The following is a 21768-nucleotide window of genomic DNA, read 5'->3' on the forward strand; positions in this document are numbered from 1 at the left end:
ATCGTAAATGAAAAAGTTGAGACGTAAAAATATGCTTGAAACACGTGCGTCGCCAAAACGAAAAATAAATAAGATGGATGAAATTAAATCATTATATATATTTCTTTCGCCAAATTCTTTCGCAAATGATGAATTTTAATCGCCACAATTTATATTTTTTTGCAAAATGCGAAAATGGTGAACGCCAGCGGTAACCTTGAAAGGGACATAACTGAAGAACAGTAAAAGTGACGCTACTCAAATTTGTACTTGATCTGAGTTTTGTGGTTATATGTATTGTGTATAAGTTTTATAACATTTCGTTGAGGCAAACTGAAGGTAGAGAACGGAAACAACAAATTCAGCAATTATTCCATTTGTAAAGGGGGCATAACTCTAGAACAGTAAAAGTGACACCACCAAAATTCAAACTTGATCTGTATTTTGTGGTATTAAGCATTGTGTATAAGTTTCATAACATTTGGTTGAGGCTAACTTTAGTTAGAGAATGGAAATGAAAACTAGTATTTTTTCCATTTGTAAAGGGGCATAACTCTAGAACAGTAAAAGTGACACTACCAAAACTCAAACTTGATCTGTGTTTTGTGGTAATAAGCATTGTGAATAAGTTTCATAACATTTGGTTGGGGCAACCTAAACTAGATTTGATTTGATTTTTGGTGTTTTAACGCCACTTTTAAGCACCGCTTTTGGGCCAATTTTTATTGGTGGAGGGAGCCGGAGTGCCAGGAGAAAACCACCGACCTGTGATAGGAAAACTGACAATCCTAGTCAATTTAGATTGGAGTCGAGTGCACCCACACGAGCGGGGTTCGAAACTCACAACCTCAGTGTTGACTGGCTAGTGATTACAGTAGTAACTTAACTTAGACCACTCGGCCACTGAGGCCCCTCCTAAACTAGAGAACGGGAATGAAAAATTCTTCAATTTTTCCATTTGTAAAGGGGCATAACTCTAGAACGGTTTGAGTGACGCCACTGAAATTTAAACTTGATCTGTGTTTTGTGGTAATAAGCCTTTTGTAGAAGTTTTATAACATTTGGTTGAGGCAAACTAAAGTTAGAGGACGGAAACCAACTTTGGGACGTAAGCCAAAATATTTATCAAATGGAATTTATTTTAATATGTTGCATTAGAATGGAGATATCTGTATTGTATTTCCTTGCTAGGTAAACTCAATTTGTGACAGTCAAATCTATGTTTCACGAAGGCCAAGCTTAAAATAAAATACAGATATCTCCCAATTACAGATATTTGAATTTTAATGAGGGCCGGTAAATAATAAAAACTTATAAATGTAAATAAAATGCTCTGCTGGGTGCAGCTTGATACGACCACAGAGGTCGAACCCTGAACAGTTGGGGCAAGTATGGACACAACATTCAAGCTTGATACAGCACTGAATTTGGATTGTGATTAAATATTTGACACAGCATAGGTTTCTGACAAAGAATGAATGTGGTCTAAGAACTTAAAAATATTTTTAATTTACCTATTCAAACCATATCATTATTATTTGCTTTTATATATAAATCAGAAATAACCAATTTAAAATGGAAAATTTTAAAGAAATAAAAATGGAAAAAAAGGAAAAAAAAATCCCTCCCCCAAATTTTTTGAACCCCCTTATGATTCATCACCCCCAAACTCAATGCCAGCCTTCCCTTTGTGGTATGGTACATTGCAGTACAATTTCAGAGAGATCCATACACTTGAACACAAGTTATTGTCTGGAAACTAGAACCAGATGCTCCGCAGGGCGAAGCTTTATACGACCGCAGAGGTTGAACCCTGAACGGTTGGGGCAAGTATGGACACAACATTCAAGCTGGATTCAGCTCTAAATTTGGATTGTGATTAAATAGTTGACACAGCATAGGTTTCTGACACAGAATGAATCCCTCATGAAAAAGAATGTCTGAATTTTTGCTGAGTTTTGCTGAATAGGTTCTGGACCCTAGCTGAATGCATGCTGAACCAAATTTGGGGATCTGAAAACGTGCTGAAGCACTTTTTCCAAAATCTGAACAAATACTGAAAACTTACTGGAATGTTCAGATTTGCTGAAAAAGTGCTGTAACATTTTCTGAAAAGTTCAGACTGTGCTGAAAAATTCAGACATCGCTGAACTGAAGCTGAAAATAATCTGAACTGTTCAGTTATTGCTGAACTCCTTAGACAAACATCTGAAACTATGCTGAAAACTTTTTGATATCTTTGAACAGTGCTGAATTTTTCAGAACCGCCCTGAATACTTTCTGAACAGATTTTCAAGATCCTGAAATGTTCAGAAACAATACTGAAATCATTCTGAACAGAAAAAATACTTGCTTAATTTTTCAGAGAGACATCTGAAAATGTGTTGAACTATTCAGACAGTGTTGAATTGTTCAAAACAGCTAAAAATAAACTTTCTGAAATGATAGAAAGCTGAACTGTTCAGAACAGCTCTAAGAGCTTATATGAACAGATTAGCAAGATGCTGAACTGTTCAGACAGAATAATGAAAATCTTCTGAAAATAATACAAACAAGAATGTGCCCACAGTACACAGATGCCCCACTCACACTATCATATTCTATATTTAGTGGACCTTGAAATTGAGGTAAAACTCTAATTTGGCATTAGAATTAGATAGATCATATCATTAGGAACATGTTTAATAAGTTTCAAGTTGCTTGCAATTGGACTTCAAGTTTTCATAAAAAAACTACCTTGAACAAAAACTTTAACCTGAAGAGGGACAGAGACAGACAAAATACATGAACACTAAAGACCACCAAACTGAAGTTGTTTTTTTAATTACATGGGTTGATCTGAAGTCAATTGGCATTAACAACGTAAACAATTAATTTTTAGAGCAGAGTAATTGATATAACATACGCATTGTGACATATGATTTTTAACGGAAAGTTTAAGAATTTGGGTCGTATCTTTTTGAGATATTAGCCAATCAGTAAAATCAAAATATATTCAAACTGAAAGTAGTTTATATAAACAAATCCAAAAATCATTAACTACATGTACCAAAAGGGGGGGGGGGGGAGGGTCATTTAAGATTCTCCCAATCAGGGGCACCCAAATGTAATCATGTCCACAGGTACCTGTGAAATGTACAATAAACAATAATAAGCTGGCTTTCTGTTTTAAGTCATGAGTACTCTATTAATAATGTTATGATTGGTAATCACAATAAAAACTGAAGATCTTATATCAATTACAATTTATAACTTGTTGTAAGTTTGATGTTTCTATAACGTGTATAATAAATTTGCTTTCTTTAAAAGTCATGATTCCCTTACTTGCAAAACATAATCTGTTAATTTTGGAGGCGAATTAACCAGGTCCGATTTGACTTGGTGCCGAACTGTCTATATCGGTGCCGATTTGACAAGGTGCCGGAATGTCTAAAATTCATTTATATGAAGACTTGAGAGGCATACCAAAATTATACCAGCAAGGACCTATGTTATACATGTATTAAAATATTGACACCGGAGGTCTTGCCATGTGTCAATGATTATGTGTCTTGGTGTCGAAGTATTTATAAAAATTCAAAATTTGAAAAGGGAACTTACGTTGAAATTTGCGATTTGTTCGATAGCCTATCCGTTTTTGCTGGTGCACTGCCAGTGTTAATTTTATCTGTAGAAGAAGTTTTCTGAATCTCTCTCCAAGTTCTTAAATATGCCTTACTTAATTGTATTTCGGCATAAAAAAAGAACTAAGAAAAATATCAGATTAGTCAATCGTTGTTGTAAACTAATACAGTGTTATTTACAAGCACTGATGGTACAGTCAGTTATACAGGGAGTTAAAACGTTTTCATGATCTAAGCTGGTCCCCTGCTGGCTACTACACTATGTTCGTAGAAAGTAGATACCAGTTTAATAAATGAAACCTTTCTGAACCGGAAACGCATAATAAATTACGTCAACAAAAAACTATTTAGGCGCCCTAAATACGATTTGTGAAATGATGGCTATTTTTATCAGATAAGTATATTACAGTTCAACTGAAATGTTTTTTGTTAATTTTAAATCAAATTTAAAGATGAAAGTTTATTGAGACAATCTATAAATACCATTTTTGAGAAAGTCAACACCAGAATATAAATAAAAATGAAGAAAATCCTTCAAATTTGTATGTATTTAACTTTGCACATCATTCAGCACTGACCATTCAACTTGCATGTATTTAGAGAAAATCAGAGGAGGAAGGGGAATGTCCTTGTTTATTTAGGAACCAGCTGTTATTTTACTTTAAGGGGAAAAAAGAAAAAGGGGGACATGCTTTTGCAAGTTTTGGTATGTGAGATACAGGGGTTGAATATGGAACAAAGGGAGGTGGAGAATGTGAGAGAATTCATGATTTTTTTTTAACAAAATAACCGAATTTGGTAAATGAACCATATTTTGATAACCAGCAGTTTTTTTAATTTGAGGGACAAAAAGGGGGGCATGCTTTTGCAAATTTTGGGATGTGAATTATAGGGTATTGTGGGGATATGGAATTGAGTGAGGGGGAGGATGTCAGATGTGAGAGGAATAATGAAAAAAAATACAAAAAAGCAGGATTTCAGAAATGAATCATATTGTGCCCCTAACTATAAGGCAGATACAGGGTCCCACATATGGAGCTTCATATATATGATAATTGCATAGACTTTTTACAAGTATTCACACCAACAGGAGCGGATCCAGCCATTTTAAGAAAGTGGGGGTGCGGTGACTATAATAATTATATGTCCCAATTCAAATCGACAAATGTATTGATCATTCAAAAAAAGGGGCGCCCTTTCCTCTAACGAAATCAGGGATCTGCACCTTTCAATACAGAAAACTCTTAAGAAATGTTTATACTTTTTTTCGCTTCCCTTCTAATTTTTTTTTTTTCATATTAAATCAATAAATTAAAAAAAATGGCATTATGAAAAGATCATAATTTAAATTGAATTAGAAAATAAGTAAGACATTGGATTCTTTGTGGATTGTATTTTCTTGCAGGTGAAAGTCCGGCATCTTCCACAGAAACTTTTTGAAATTCAAGCAGAAATTGAACTGATCTAAGTTTGAAGCTCTGAAACTTCAATTTTGATTAATACAGAAAGAAAGAGAAGTTTACATATATTATAATCTGATTTTTATTTAATATACAAATGATTCTCAATTTCTGAATTAATAGAATTAAAAGTTCATGAATAATTCATGATTCACATTATTTGAAATAATTATCAGGCCGTTGAAATTGGATTGATGATTTTCCCTATTAACACTTGAAAATTTCAAAGGGTTGAAGGACAGGAAAGAGTCCAAAAGACTTCTTTTTTTAGTTGGAAAAATATAACAAGACGCATATTGTTAATGTTACTGTTATAGATACGAAATGTTTCAAGTGAAAGATGTGAGATTACATGTAGATTTACTGTAGTGCTCCTTTCGTGTGGTAACCTAACGGTGTACAATACTTGGCCCAAGTATCAACAGCAGCATGGAAGCTTTCACTTGGGACAATTATAAGATTATTATATAAAATATGAAAATAATTAGATGTGGCATGATTGATGCTGAGCAAACAATTCATAGATAAAAAAAAACAAAAAACCCAGAGATATAATAAACGGTCATGACTGGTCAATTAAAGATTAAAATGGGCAAAATCTATACTGTATTATGTATAACTGACTTCAAAATGTGTCCACTTTCTCATGAATTTCTTATGTCACAATGCTGGGTCATTCATGTCACAACATACCAAACTAAGGCCAACCTTAAAAATATGTTTGTTTGCAGTTTTCCAACTGTACCTTCAGACTGAAGGGTAGGTAGGTAGGAAAAATATTTTATTTTATCAGCCAAAATACAGTTTAAAAAAGAAGTTTCACTAAACCAAGTTTCTTGTGAAGAAAAAAAAATATTTTTAACAACAAACACTGGACATGCTGAAAACCAACATCAAATGAACAGGCATTCAGATAAAAAAAACTTTTTAACCATAACTGAAACTTTAACATAAGTGTCATTATCCAATTTATGACATAGAATATTGTATAATTATTAAATACTGGAACACTTATAAACAAGGAATGTCATTATGACTAGAACTGTTTTTAAAAGAAATATATTCAGACATGTACATTTTGTACATGTATGCTTCTTGACTAGAATGTTTTCATGAGTAGAGTATTTTCATCAGAAAAATGTATATATTATAGATTTTTAAGACAATTATTAAAGAGTGTATTTTAAATAAAAAAAAAATAACCATTGAATCTTCCTCAATTGAAAGTTTGGGGTGAAATCCATAGCACCCCATTAAAAGTAAATAGTCTGTACTGAAATGTTTTAATGCATAAATAAAATTGGCAGCATAGCTCCTAGGGACATGTTTTAATTGAATTCACACAGGCCACACAGTTTGGGTATATTTAATATTGTAAGAAAGAGAATAATTGCAATGAGTGGGGCAGCCCCCCTTATCCTAAAGGAGCATACTCATTACAATCGAAGATAGATTTAATATAGAGAGAGCATATTTATTTTTCAAGCTAACCATTCATTTTCTCTACATCTTTGTGTAGTTAGGGTTGCTTCTTATTGATTTGGCATGATCTATATCCATTAACATTTCAAATGAGCCCTTCCTCCGTACAGGCGGGTTTACAGATATCCATGAAGATTTAAGTCACGGAGGAGTGGTTTCATCTTTGTCGTCTTCACAACGATTTGTAGAAAATACGCTAAACTTCAAGCTGCTGTCGAATTATTTAACCACTTAAATTGGTTCCATAAAGTCAGGCTCCACAGATTCTGAACCCGATTTGTTTGAGATAGAATGGTTATCGTGTCAGTTATGAATATCCGCTGCATCACCGTCAATGATATCATCACACATCATTACATGTGCCTGAATCTGTATAAACAGTTTACTAATAAACTTTTTTGTTTGTTATTTGTCTTAAAATTGACACGAGACAAGGCGTAAAGTACTCCTCCGTGACTTCATGGATACCTGTAAACAATTTCCATGTGCTTTATCATTAAATGGTCACATGAACGCTTGACGGGAAGCTAAGAAAAACGGAACTTGAAATGCGTAATTGACCCAGACTTTAAATCATTTCCGGAAAGGACCCAAAGTTCCGGATCGCGTCAATAGATGTATTAAAAAAAAATTCTTCAAATTTAAAGCAATAAAATTTTCACAGTCGGGAGGATTTTCGAGGGTCGGTCGGTAAACTGCAAACAAACAATATTTTAATTTAAGCCTAATCATCAGTTGTAAAAGGCTTGACTGATCTGATTGCAACTATATAAGACGCAAAATAAAAAGCAATAATAAAAAGACAAAGACACAACTAATTATTCTACTTCACATGTGACTGTTATTATGACACCATTGTATTTCTTAAATAATGTTTATTTGTTTTGGATAAATAGTGTCTTTCAGACAGAATATTAAAAAGCTCAAATTGTCTAAATAACAATGGAAACTTTCCTGAATTATAACTGAAAATCATCTGAATCTTTCCTGAAAAATGTAAGCTAAAGCTGAAAATGGTCTGAACCCATCCTGAACAATAGCTGAAGACTGAATATTGGCTGAGTATAGATTAATTCAAATTTTTACTGAATATTTGCTTAAATATTGTTTATTTTGTTGAACATTTTAGAAAGAAATGCTGAAAAGTTTACCTTTAGAGTCTTAGATGAACTTTAACAGAAAATTTGCTGAAAACCCACTAGAACGGGTTATATTATAGCTGTTTTTTTTTAGAAAATGGTGTTTTAGAGGTTCTGAATATTTCAGCAAGTTGTTCAGAAAGATTCCGAAGTAATAGTAATACTAATTATTTCTGAATATTTACTGAAAATGTCTTGCTGAATTGTAACTGAAAGTTTGCTGAAAACTTGCTGGAATGTACCAAACTCAGCCATCTTTAAGCAAAAGGTTTTTTATAGGTTCTGAATATTTCAGAAAGGTGTTCAGAAAAATTCAGAATTAATGCTGAATTATTTCTGAATATTGCTGAATATTTACTGAAAATGACTTGCTGAATTGTCACTGAAAATTTGCTGAAAATGTGCTGGAATGTGCCAAATTCAGACATTTTTAAGCAAAAGGTTTTTAAAAGATTCTGTAAAATTCAGCAAGGTGTTCAGAAAAATTCAGCATTAATGCTGAATACTTACTGAAAAGTACAGCATTAATGCTGAATACTTACTGAAGAGTACTGCTGAATTTTGACTGAAAATGTGCTGAAAACTTGCTGGAACGTGCCAAATTCAGGCATTTTTCAGAAAAGGGTTTACTAAATGTGTTCAGTAAAATTTCAGCATCGAGTTCAGAAAAAATTCAGACAAATATTTTCATGAGGGATGTGTTCTAATGAAATTAAAAATTTTGTTTTCTCTTAGAGCAATTCACTATGCTGTTGAATATTATTCCTCTCAAAAAAATGTTTGAAGACATTTTCTTTTTATTTATGAAATTTCAAATGAGAAAATTGAACCCAATTTTTTTATTCACATCCCCCTTTCCCTTATTCCAAAACTAATCTCAATTAAAATTTCTAATGGAGTTTGCAACAATTACTACACATTTAAATACATCATAAAATGTTAAGATGTAAAAAAACTGCTTGTTATCACTGAATGGTAAAGATTATTTTAATTTATCAGTTGGTAGTAAAAAGTGAATGTATATATAACAAAGATTTAAGTTGATTCTGGACAAAGAAAGATAACTCCAAATAAAAAAATTCTTACAATTAGATATTTCTTGCTTACTATTCTGGACAAAGAAAGATAACTCTAATTAAAAACAAAATTGCTATTTCACAATATTTTGCAATAAGATATTTCTTGCCATTGCGCAATACTGTGCAATTGAAAAGACTTGCTATTGCACAAAACTTAATATAATTTTAGATCCTGATTTGGACCAACTTGAAAACTGGGCCCATAATCAAAAATCTAAGTACATGTTTGGATTCAGCATATCAAAGAACCCCAAGATTTCAATTTTTGTTAAAATCAAACTAAGTTTAGTTTTGGACCCTTTGGACTTTAATGTAGACCAATTTGAAAATAAGACCAAAAATGAGGAATCTACATACACAGTTAGATTTGGCATATCAAAGAACCCCATTTATTCAATTTTTGATGAAATCAAACAAAGTTTAATTTTGGACCCCGATTTGGACCAACTTGAAAACTGGGCCGATAATCAAGAATCTAAGTACATTTTTAGATTCAGCATATCAAAGAACCCAACCTATTAATTTTTTGTCAAAATCAAACGAAGTTTAATTTTGGACCCTTTGGACCTTAATGTAGACCAATTTGAAAACGGGACCAAAAGTTAAAAATCTACATACACAGTTAGATTCGGCATATCAAAGAACCCCAATTATTCAATTTTGATGAAATCAAACAAAGTTTAATTTTGGACCCTTTGGGCCCCTTATTCCTAAACTGTTGGGACCAAAACTCCCAAAATCATTACCAACCTTCCTTTTATGGTCATAAACCTTGTGTTTAAATTTCATAGATTTCTATTTACTTATACTAAAGTTATGGTGCTAAAACCAAGAAAAATGCTTATTTGGGTCCCTTTTTGGCCCCTAATTCCTAAACTGTTGGAACCTCAACTCCCAAAATCTATACCAACCTTCCTTTTGTGGTCATGAACATTGTGTTTAAATTTCATTATTTTCTATTTACTTAAACTAAAGTTATAGTGCGAAAACCAAGAATAATGCTTATTTGGGCCCTTTTTTGGCCCCTAATTCCTACACTGTTGAAACCAAAACTCCCAAAATCAATCCCAACCTTTCTTTTGTGGTCATAAACCTTGTGTCAAAATTTCATAGATTTCTATTAACTTAAACTAAAGTTATAGTGCGAAAACCAAGAAAATGCTTATTTGGGCCCTTTTTGGCCCCTAATTCCTAAAATGTTGGGACCAAAACTCCCAAAATCAATACCAACCTTCCTTTTGTGGTCATAAACCTTGTGATAAAATTTTATAGATTTATATTCACTTTTACTAAAGTTAGAGTGCGAAAACTAAAAGTATTCGGACGACGACGACGACGACGACAACGTGATAGCAATATACGACGAAATTTTTTTCAAAATTTGCGGTCGTATAAAAATGCTTATTTTTGGCCCCTTATTCCTAAACGTTTTGGGCAATTACCCCCAAACTCGTTTTCAGCTTTCCCTTTGTGATATGGAACCTTGTAGTACAATTTCAGAAAGATCCATACACTTACGCACAAGTTATTGTCATGAAACAAGAAAAATGCTTGTTTTTTTACCCTTTTTTGGCCCCTAATTCCTAAAATTTTGAGGCAATTACCCCCATAATCAATCCCAGCATTCCCTTTGTGATATGGAACGTTGTGGTACAATGTCAGAGAGATCCATACACTAACACATAAGTTATGTCTGGAAGTTTTTTGTCCCCTTTTTGACCCCTAATTCCTTAACTGTTGGAACCATTATCCCCAAAATCAATCCCAACCTTTCTGTTGTGGTATTGAACCTTATGGTAAAATTTCATAGAGATCCATTCACTTAAACTAAAGTTAGAGTGCGAAAACCAATGTGTCTTCGGACGACGACGACAGCGACGATGACGCCAACGTCATACCAATATACGACCACAAATTTTTTTTTGCGGTCGTATAAAAATGGATAAAAATGGTAACATTTGTCATTTCCATGTGTAAGGGCAATAACTCCCATAAGAAGTTGTCTGACAGTTTTACAGCTGTGAGGTTTAATTATGCATACAAATTTTCCAAAATGCTAAAATTATCACTGATACCTTTATCTTACATTCATTTAGAGTATTTTCCTGAAGAAATAACTGTGAAGAACTTCTTAAAAGCAATCGTGCTTTGAAAACGTACACAGATTTAACATATTATCCGTCTCTGGTCCATGTTTTACCATTGTCAAGTCAACATCCAGTATTAGAAAAATGTGATTTTTAAAATATAAAGCAAAGTTGTTGAGAACATAATGTCTGTCACCATGCTGGTGACGATTTGTCTCGGTGCTGAAGTGTCTAGAATGCTGCAAACTTGACACATTCAGTCAGGGGTACTACTTGTACAAGTTATTATTATCCACCCCTAGTTGATCCGGCCCTATAATAAAATGATAATGAATAATTAACTTCGGCAGATTTGGTGACATATAATATCTGAATCAGTATAAATGGAGTTTGTAAAAAGTATCGATGAATATATAGTGACAGCAGGTAAGTGAAAGATGCCTAATATTACCTTTAGCATGTTTAGAGAAACATTCAGATGAATTATTTTAAATCGATACAAAAATGAGTAATCAGTGTGATTTGTACAATTTGTTAAGCAGCATCGATATCAGTATATGAATATGAAGTTATTTTCCATGATAACTCAGAATACAATTGGGAAAAGTTTATATTCAATTCCGACACATAGAAGAGTTAAATAGATATTTACAATCCACTGGAACACATAATAATGTAATTAATTTATTACCATAATGATCATTAGTCTATACATTTGTAATTGGTTTGTTTATTCAACAATTGTCTGATGATCGTGAACCAAAGTAAGGCTGGTCGTAATCACTTAATTCAATTAAAATTTACTAAGAGCTAATTTCCTAATTCTTGTAGAGTAAAATTTTGGTGGCTTGCTTGCTTTGTTTGTATAAACTTTTAACTCAAGCTTTGACATCTTCAAACAATATATATATAGGCATAGTTAAACCTGTATATATTATATTTACATTTAATTGGACGTTATCCCAATAAAATTGTACAATATACAAACAACGCAAGTAAGTAAGCTAACCTGAAAGTCTTGCTCTACATGCATTAGGAAATTAGCTCTAAATAAACAATTCACAGGGCTGTAACTAGGCCTTGGGAACAGACGAGGCAGGGGTTTGGGAGCCGCCGATTGAGGCCCCCTGGCCGAAAATTGTAACATTATGGTTCAAAATATATCTTGTTACCTCCGTTGTTTGTATCATATTTATCGTTTTTGTTTCATATTTACCATATAAAGAACTGTAATAGTCTATCAGAGCCGGTTGACAGATATTTGCTTCGAATTTTGTACCATCAATTATATAAAATTTACAGTAGGTTATATGTCTGATAGTAGAAAATGCGGGACAAGTGTGTGTGGTCAACGCTTCATTAAAAATAACACACATTTTCAATAACACTTTAATAAAGCGCAAAGAGTGGAACCTAGTCACTGTCTGTGAATGCTAGTTTGACCTTTCTTGTGCCACTATGATCCCATCTTCTGACTACTTTCTTTGAATTGAATAATTAATTTTTTTTGCTAATTCTATAAACATGATAAATGCATGTGCGTATTGCTGTGTGTTTGTTTTTCTTACATTGGCTAGAGGTATAGGGGAGGGTTGAGATATCAAAAAACATGTTTAATTTTTAGTTCATTTATATATTTCAGAGTTTTATAGTATGACGTCCATTATCACTGAACTACATGTAGTACACATTATTGTTTAGGGGCCAGCTGAAGCACGCCTCCAGATTCGGGATTTTCTCGCTGTACTGAAGACCCATTGGTGGCCTTCGGCTGTTTTCTGCTCTTCGGTCGGGTTGTTGTCTCTTTGACACATTCCACATTTCCATTCTCATTTTATTACACCCGAATCAATAATGATGCAAATTAAATACTCTCTAGTCACCTTTACCATGGTTAATTGTGCGACCGTCTTTATTTCACAAGCCCAAAGTATTCCCACAATACTCCATGGAAATTCAAAGTATCAAGCAATCAAATTGTCATTCTGCCAAGGTCTTGTCCTGTCCGTTTAACATTTGAATGGAATAATCACATAACTTGCTCTCTATATATAAAGCTAAAAGAAAGCCTACTTCATGTACTTGCCGTTAAACCAAACAAATCCTCCATCCATCCAAAATAAATGTTTTGTTTTTGAATAGCAGCCAGGTTTGTCATGTTTGTAGCAAAACATTTGAAAATGCCTCAAATCTTCATTTTATTTGAAAGAGAACTACATACAAATTGTGTGGTGTTTAGGTATTCATGTGTGATCTGTGAATGCTTCTTTAATAATATTAACCGAGCAAGGTGAAGAATTCGAACTATTTTAATTTTGATTTACTTTGCGAACTGATAATGTTGGAAATATCCATTATCAATAATTCATTTTCACGGGAAATAAATAATTACAGAACCAAATGCCGGTTTACTGGCGATGGTAATCAGATACAGAGATATTGATACCTTACGTTGAAATAAAAGTACAGAAGCTGCACGTCAATATAAATTACTATTCCAAGTATGCATTACTTAATTCTTGATGTTCAAATGCAAGGATGTGTTCTACCCTCTGCATGCATGCCTAACTTTCTCCATTTTCTTTTTTTCCCTTATTATTTTTTTTTGCCAGCAATTGCCTCGTCTGCCTCATTGTAGTTACGGCCCTGATTCAAGGTCTTTATAGTCGGATCTTTTATTAGAAGTTCTAATAACGTTTGTCAGGCCCTCAGCAGGAATATCAACTCTTCCTGCTGCTTTTCAAAGATAAGCATGAAATACATGTACAGCTTTTAAGACTTCTTCTTATATCTATCTATAATAATATTCAAGATAATAACAAAAAACTGCAAAATTTTGTTAAAACTACCAATTTGGTGGCAGAAACCCAACCATGGGTTGCTCGATTCGTCTGATAATTTCAGGGCCGATAGATCTTGACCAATTGAACTATATAACCCCATGTCAGATTTGCTCTAAAAGCTTTAGTTTTTAAGATATAAGCTAAAAACTGCATTTGACCCTTATGTTCTATTTGTAGCCATGGTGGCCATGTTTGACGATGGATCAAAACTTCAGAGTTTCAGAGAAGAAGATTTTTGAAATAGTTTATGACAACAGACGACGACGGGCACCAAGTGATGGCATAAGCTCACATGGGGCCCTTTGGGCTCCGGTGAGCTTAAAAGGGAGACAATGCCATTAAATATAAGGCAAAATAATAAAAAAAATCTTAAAGATCCATTATCTTTAATAAATATATGTACAATGATGTATGGAAAAGTTTGACACAAGCTTTCTGTTTTTTTGGTGTTTTTTTTTTCGATTTTAAAGACTGAAAATAAAATATATTGACTCTGAAATTAAAATTTTGGGTTATATATTAAAACCACTATATACTCATGATACAGCACAGACTTTTAACCCATTGACAAGGATGATGGTGTCTAAGTAACTGCAATTCAGAATAACGAACATGTTGAATGAGGGCATTTTTTTAAAGAAAATACTTTTAACTATGCTATTGACATTCTTATCTTTATCTATAATCATATTTTTTACTTTTCTTTATTTTCTGTTTTTTTATATTTTTGGTTTATTTTTCTATTTCAACAATTTCTTTATCATATTGGCTTGAATTTTTTTATTTTGTTCATCTAAAGTTCCTTTCTTAGTGGTCCATTTATAAACATGATAAAACATCATTTCCTTAAGTTCTAGTTCGTTAATATATGATCATGATGATAAACCTGTCATCCATACATGTTTACTACTCATGGACGGACTTACCGGACAACCGCACTTCTGTGAAAACAGAGGTGACCCATTTGTCTGATTTATTTTCAAATCTTTTCAGATATATGATTGCGGAAATAAGATAATAAAAATGTACGTAACCATTTTGTTAAAACTACCAATTTGGTGGCAGAAACCCAACAATGGGTTGCTCGATTTGTCTGATAATTTCAGGGCCAATAGATCTTGACCAATTGAACAATTTAACCCCATGTCAGATTTGCTCTAAAAGCTTTAGTTTTTAAGATATAAGCTAAAAACTGCATTTGACCCCTACATGTATGTTCTATTTGTACAATGTTGTAGCCATGGTGGCCATGTTTGACGATGGATCAAAACTTCGGAGTTTCAGAGAAGAAGATTTTTGAAATAGTTTATGACAACAGACGACTACGGACGCCAAGTGATGGCATAAGCTCACATGGGGCCCTTTGGGCTCCGGTGAGCTAAAAAGGGAGACAATGCCATTTAATATAAGGCAAAATAATAAAAAAAATCTTAAAGATCCATTATCTTTAATAAATATGTACAATGATGTATGGAAAAGTTTGACACAAGCTTTCTGTTTTTTTGGTGGTTTTTTTTCGATTTTAAAGACTGAAAATAAAATATATTGACTCTGAAATTAAAATTTTGGGTTATATATTAAAACCACTATATACTCATGATACTGCACTGACTTTAAACCCATTGACAAGGATGATGGTGTCTAAGTAACTGCAATTAAGGAATAACAGTACTGTAGTTGAAGAGTTGCCACCGTCAATTGTAGATTTGACGGTCGCAAATGCAGTTTTACTGGCGACGCGTAGCGGAGACAGTAAAACGGAGATTTGCGACCGTCAAATCAAAATTGACGGTGGCAACTCTTCAACTACAGTACTGTTATTCCGATTCTAATGCATTACAAAAAGAAAAAATACGATAAAACTTGAAAAAATGTCTAAATTTGTCAAATAAAAAAAAATCCGCGAAACTTCATGAATGATTTTGGCACAAAGAATTCGTGGCTAAACGTGACGTCATACAAATGAAAACTTACAAACTGGAGGTTATTACGTTACCTCTACGCTTCAAATTCGAATAAAATTACATTAAAACGGCAAATTCGAGGTAGGTGTTGTTTTATTTTTGATTATATAGTAGTAATCGAACATTTTTGATTCATCATTTCAAAATTACGGGTCTCTCCTTAGTTACGCCTGGTCAACTGTGGATTTGACGGCAACTTTTAGCCAATGAAAAAAATTGTTACATCCAAATTGCATTAGAATTCAGAATACCGAACATGTTGAATGAGGGCATTTTTTTAAAGAAAATACTTTTAACCATGCTATTGACATTCTTATCTTTATCTATAATCATATTTTTTACTTTTCTTTATTTTCTGTTTTTTTTTATATTTTTGGTTTATTTTTATATTTTTGGTTTATTTTTCTATTTCAACAATTTCTTTATCATATATATTGGCTTGAATTTTTTTATTTTGTTCATCTAAAGTTCCTTACTTCATGTACTTAGTGGTCCATTTATAAACATGATAAAACATCATTTCCTTAAGTTCTAGTTCGTTAATATATGATCATGATGATAAACCTGTCATCCATACATGTTTACTTCTCATGGACGGACTTACCGGACAACCGCACTTCTGTGAAAACAGAGGTGACCCATTTGTCTGATTGATTTTCAAATCTTTTCAGATATATGATTGCGGAAATAAGATAATAAAAAATGTACGTAACATTGAGTTTTCAGTGAATAGATTCAAATCAAATTTGATGCAATTTTTATATAATAAAGCAGAAATATACACGATCAAAGCCTTAGATGGGCGGAGTCACTAGACTGCATCGTATCTTCATTTTTATTCCCTATAAATATTTTTTTATATTGGGGCGGATCGACTAAGGGCCCCATTGACATGAAAGCTACAAGAAGTACCTGACTGACATTGCAGTAGTGAATGAAAAGATGCTAATTTTAATTTTACCTGGAACTACTACCCACAGTTTTCATCAACTCTTCATCTGAATCAGCATCAACTTTGGGAAGAAAGTTTTCAACAAGATATTCTCTAACTTTAACATAATTTTCCTGTTCAAGTTCTTTGACACTTGTGTCAAATGTCAAGTTTGCATTCAAATAATCCATCATCTTGATTAAATCTGCATCGAGGGGTGGCAAATCTGCATTTATATTTGGAAACATGTCGAAAAATTCATCAATGTTCTTCGTGGATGAAGGGTCGATCCAGTTCCAATTAATCTGAAGATTTTCTAGTTCGCTCATCGTCCAATCACTTGTTTCACGCGGAATGTAACTACTCAGTGCAGTTAATTTCTTCTGCTTATCGCTTGGTGCGGAATAATAATCGCCATCTGATCTATTTGTCCACAGTGGATCATCTTCTGAATTTGAGCGGTGCCGTTTACGTTTAGGTTTCGAGGATGACGCCATGTTGTGCCGAAGATAATTGTTCTCAACTCGGACTACCAGATATCTCGGCCCAAAACAAACTCGGCCTATTACAAAGTCGGCTTCACAAACTTGTTCTATAACAGACTCAAACTATCACAAACTCGGACTGCTAAAAAGATATAAGTATGATAAACGAGATAAGTATTATTTGATTTGAAATTAACTATCAGTACTTTATTTTAAATGAAGTAATGGGTTAAAGTGAGGGTACCCAAATTGCACCCATTTCAACAGTTTTTCACCTACATTTATTCAAGGAACAGACAAAAATTTTCATTCTGTGTTTTTTTGCAGACGTATCCATTTTACTAGTTCAACACTGAATCACAGAAAAATGGGTTTGAACCTTCCTCCAAACAACCCAAGAATCTGTAATGAAGAGTATCTAAACTTGCAAGTGAATATAGTTCATCAGCAATGTTTCTGAGCTTATTTTGTCAAAATTGAAGCAAACTTGCCACTAAAAGCGTATTATTATTTCACTGTTTGACTATGATTGAACTTGGCCAAAAATAACTATATCTTGCTTTATTATATTTCTTGTAGCTAAAACCCTTTAAACATTGTATTTTTAAAATCAATATGAGATAAAGTATCTTCTGGTACCAGTCATACTTTATCAAATCTTTTTTTATCTTAAGTGAATTTTGGTGGAATTAGACCTTCAATTATTCTCTGAACAATAAATTCCCCCCCCCCCCCCCGTCTTATTCTTTAATTTGCAAGGTTTTCTTGTTTCAAAAGATGTTTCCAAGTTATTTCATATATGATATCAAGCAGATTATACATTATTGAAACTGACCCAGTTTAACTGAACGCCTTTCTTCGTAAGAGTTATCTCCTCAAACACTATTTTTCTTGTTATCTCTAGGCTTAGCAGGTAGTCATAATCATATATATACATATGTCAAGAATATAATACAAATGAAATACAAAGTGATCATAGATTATAACTGACCAATAAACTGAATTAAAGAACTACTAAGTAGTATCTTCATAAATTAAAAGGATGAAGCATAACACATTAAAAATTCTATGAAATACAAATGAAATATAAATTTCATACCCGCCTCGTACAAACATATTCCACCTTAAGGGAATGGAAGGGGGGGGGGGGGGGGGGGGTGAAAAAAAGAACAAACGACGAAACACAATGTTCTTTAACAAATTGGCTACGCTGATAGAAGTTTCAACGACAAACTAAGACATATTTAAACATAAAAATTCTAAATTATTAAAAATTTTGACTACCTGTTTTCTGGTGTTTCTGAAAAGTGAAAATCAATAGTGAGTTCTACTTTTAAATTGAAATTTTTATCCAATATAAATTACTGTACTGCTTGACCAATAAAAAACGAGTTTAATTTAATTTAGAAAGCAGAGCAACTAAACCTTGACCAGATATGTGCTCACTGTTAAATGAAGTGAGACCAATTGTCCATTTACCAGTTCACTAAATTGTTTTTCTGATTCTTCATTAATTAATCATTTTTAATCAAAAATTTACAAATTAATTCAGAAGAAAAAACCGTTTAAATAAAAACTTTTATTTAGGCTTAGCAGATAGTCATAATCCTATCTATACATATGTCAAGAATATAATACAAATGAAATACAAAGTGATCATAGATTATAACTGACAAATAAACTGAATTAAAGAACTACTAAGTAGTATCTTCATAAATTTAAAGAATGAAGCATAACAAATTAAAAATTCTATGAAATACAAATGAAATATAAATTTCATACCCGCCAAACCGAAGGTCCGCCAAAAAAAAAAATCACAGAAACTGCAAATTGCAACTTTTATAATAATTCTAAAATAATAAGAGTGAGTCTACACCATCTTCTATAATCCAAGTCGAGGACTCGAACCTCGATCCCCCATCACAAGGACAGGTGTAAATACGAAGCAACTTTAAATTTGAAGCCTTGTTTGCGGAGATCATTTATCTTTCTGCAAGGCAAATCCACACACATACTTTAAAACAATCCCGCTATTACGTCTGAAGTCTTAATTTCCTGCCCTTCATCCCGCGATCGTCTATTTTTTAAGACCATAAATAAATGAATAATTTGATTTGCTAACTTATTGAGCATATATGAAATGTTTGCCACTGGACATTAAGCAAATTTTAATTATAAACCACATATCGTGTCATGTATAAAGATCAATCTACAGATGAATAAGAGTTTCTTAGCTGGTTTGACTCCTTCGTGTGAAATAGTTGTCGTTTTCATCCACCACCACACGGATTTATTCAAATACATGCATTGTAATATTTCGATTAAATATTTAAAAAAAATAACATCTTATTATTCAACAAGTTTTTTTACTTGGCAGTTACAAATCCGAAGTATTCTAGAGTCTAAATCAATACATATTGAAGATTTTACAAAAAAATTTACACATATCTATCTATTAATTCAAAAGGTTATTCGGTGCTTTATATTGTTGTAGGGGACAGTTTTAAAACAGTATGTATAAACAACATATAAAATGATATTCAAAATTTTGATTTGAAAGACATCCTTAAAATAACTAAAATGATTTGTATCGTATCTGAAATACAAGAAGGAGCGTTACTTTAGATTTTAGTGTGGCGTCCATTTCGATGAACTAGTATACATTATTATTGAGGGGCCAGCTAAAGCCCGCCTCCGGGTGCGAGATTTTCTAACTGTGTTAAAGACCCATTGGTAGTCTCCGGCTTTTTTCTGCTCTCTGGTCGGGATGTTGTCTCTTTGGCCATCCCGTTTCCATTCTCAATTTTATTGGTTTTGGTAAAGTATGTTATTCTTCTTCATTGTTGTGGTACAAATGTACATGTGCACACTTGTAACAATCTACCAAAGTTGCAGCTATGACCCATAATTAGATGATATGTTTTTAAAGAAATGTCATAATGTTGTGGTTAGACCTTCAAAGTATACACAAGAAGATACCATACTCTAAATATTGATTATAATGAACTCTTTGGAAATTGTCCGGATGTCTAATATATTCAGGGAAATTTAGCTCTATATTTTTCAGAAGAAGATACCAACATTATAATATCTGAACATGGCCACATGAAATTAGATTAATTCATAACATATAATGAAATTGTTCATATTTGAAGTCCATATTTTGAATTGAATGTATGAAAGAGTGCCTGTACATATTTATGTTACGTATATACAGGCATGTATTATTCTCATTTTCTGTACATACAACACATGTACAGTAGCCTGTCTTCATCCTTGAACCCCAAAGGTGACTGGTGGTATAGACATATGGTTTTCCTCCGACCACAGGTAAAACCCTATGCAAAATGGAGCATCCGTTTGTTGTGCGGGATGTGTGAATACGCAACCACGTCCGGTTAGAAAAGGGACGATTTGAGGCCTCGTGAAGAGAAAGTACCACGCTCCCTGCACTTTAAGAATTTTTGCAACAACTCTTTTATGGGTCGGTGGGTAGCCTGATGCAAGGGAGAAAATTCATATTCTATCCATTATACCCACATTTTCAGCTGGCGACTGTTGAAATTCCCCTCCTTTCCCCCGGTCGATTCCTATTACAGAACCAAGCTATTACATCTATTTAAATTTTGTTCTCATCCTGAACGTGTTTGAAATATTTGCCACTGGACATTCATATCTTGGCTCATGAATGAAAGGAGATGTATAGAGTAACAAGACAGCAACGTAACCACAAAAATAATTAGAAATAAAAATAAAAAACACAAATCCAGGCACGTATCATATTTATTATGCACATAATTTGTTTCTCATATTTACTGCAAATTATAACTCAAAAGCATAAATGAAAAAGACACGCAGCTTTGCGTCAAGTTATGATTTTGTATGCTTAATTTATTATTAGTCTGCAATCTGGAAATCTTTAAGGTTGATGTAGAGGGTTTCACATGGAAAGGTGGATTAAAACTAATTTTCTTTGATTTTATCATAATAAAAAATGGTAAAAATAGGGGGGGGGGTCAGTTCTAACCCTGGACCTTAGACAAACTGACTTGTGCATCCAACAATGGTAGCCTTATTAAACACTAGTTTTTGCATCCTTTCTGCTCATTTTGTGTATGATGTGTGCTGCGGTAGTTATATTACTAAGTTTTTAAGTGTGTTTTTATTGTAAATTGGAATGTTGGCAGACAAAAGGTATATATTCATGAATATCAGGCAGATGCTTGGGGTCAAAGGTCAAACATAAAAATGAAAACTCTTGTCCTAGAATATTTCTACCACATATATATTTCAAAAAATAAATGCTTTTTGTGTATATTTTTCATTAAAAAAATTCCGACAGAGTCCCTAATATAAGAAAGAACTGGTTTCCAAAACCTTGGATGTACCAAAATAGGTACTTCTGATCTGACAAACAGGCAAAATGTACCCTCTTTTTTAAATTTCATGCAATTTGTTTCATTATTAAAAATTGTAAGTCAAAAAGTGTTTTACAATGATCACCAGTCATTCAGCTTTCATTTGATATCAAAATTTTTGCAGTCGTCTAAAATGTGTTCAATTAGTTATACATAACATAGTAGCCAGCTATATAATAACAACGACACGTGTTTCACCATTTATTGGGTGGAACACAAATCTAGGGTGCTTACATAATAATGCAGCTTAATATTAACTGCATTAAAATCCAAACCAT

General features: G+C 32.9%; 1 protein-coding gene across 2 annotated transcripts in view; it reads right to left on the bottom strand.

The window, feature by feature from the left end:
• LOC134694654 (uncharacterized) overlaps nucleotides 1-17214 on the bottom strand; it is a 28286-nt gene extending 11072 nt beyond the window's left edge. For both annotated transcript variants that reach the window (XM_063555698.1, XM_063555697.1), the window contains exon 1: nucleotides 16618-17214. In XM_063555698.1, the coding sequence (XP_063411768.1) occupies nucleotides 16618-17084 (467 nt within the window). In that variant the 5' untranslated portion in view covers nucleotides 17085-17214. The remainder of the gene's footprint in view (nucleotides 1-16617) is intronic.
• Between the last annotated feature and the right edge of the window lie 4554 nt (nucleotides 17215-21768).

The sequence above is a fragment of the Mytilus trossulus genome, chromosome 13 (assembly GCF_036588685.1).
Source record: "Mytilus trossulus isolate FHL-02 chromosome 13, PNRI_Mtr1.1.1.hap1, whole genome shotgun sequence".
NCBI classification, from domain to species: Eukaryota; Metazoa; Mollusca; class Bivalvia; order Mytilida; family Mytilidae; genus Mytilus; species Mytilus trossulus.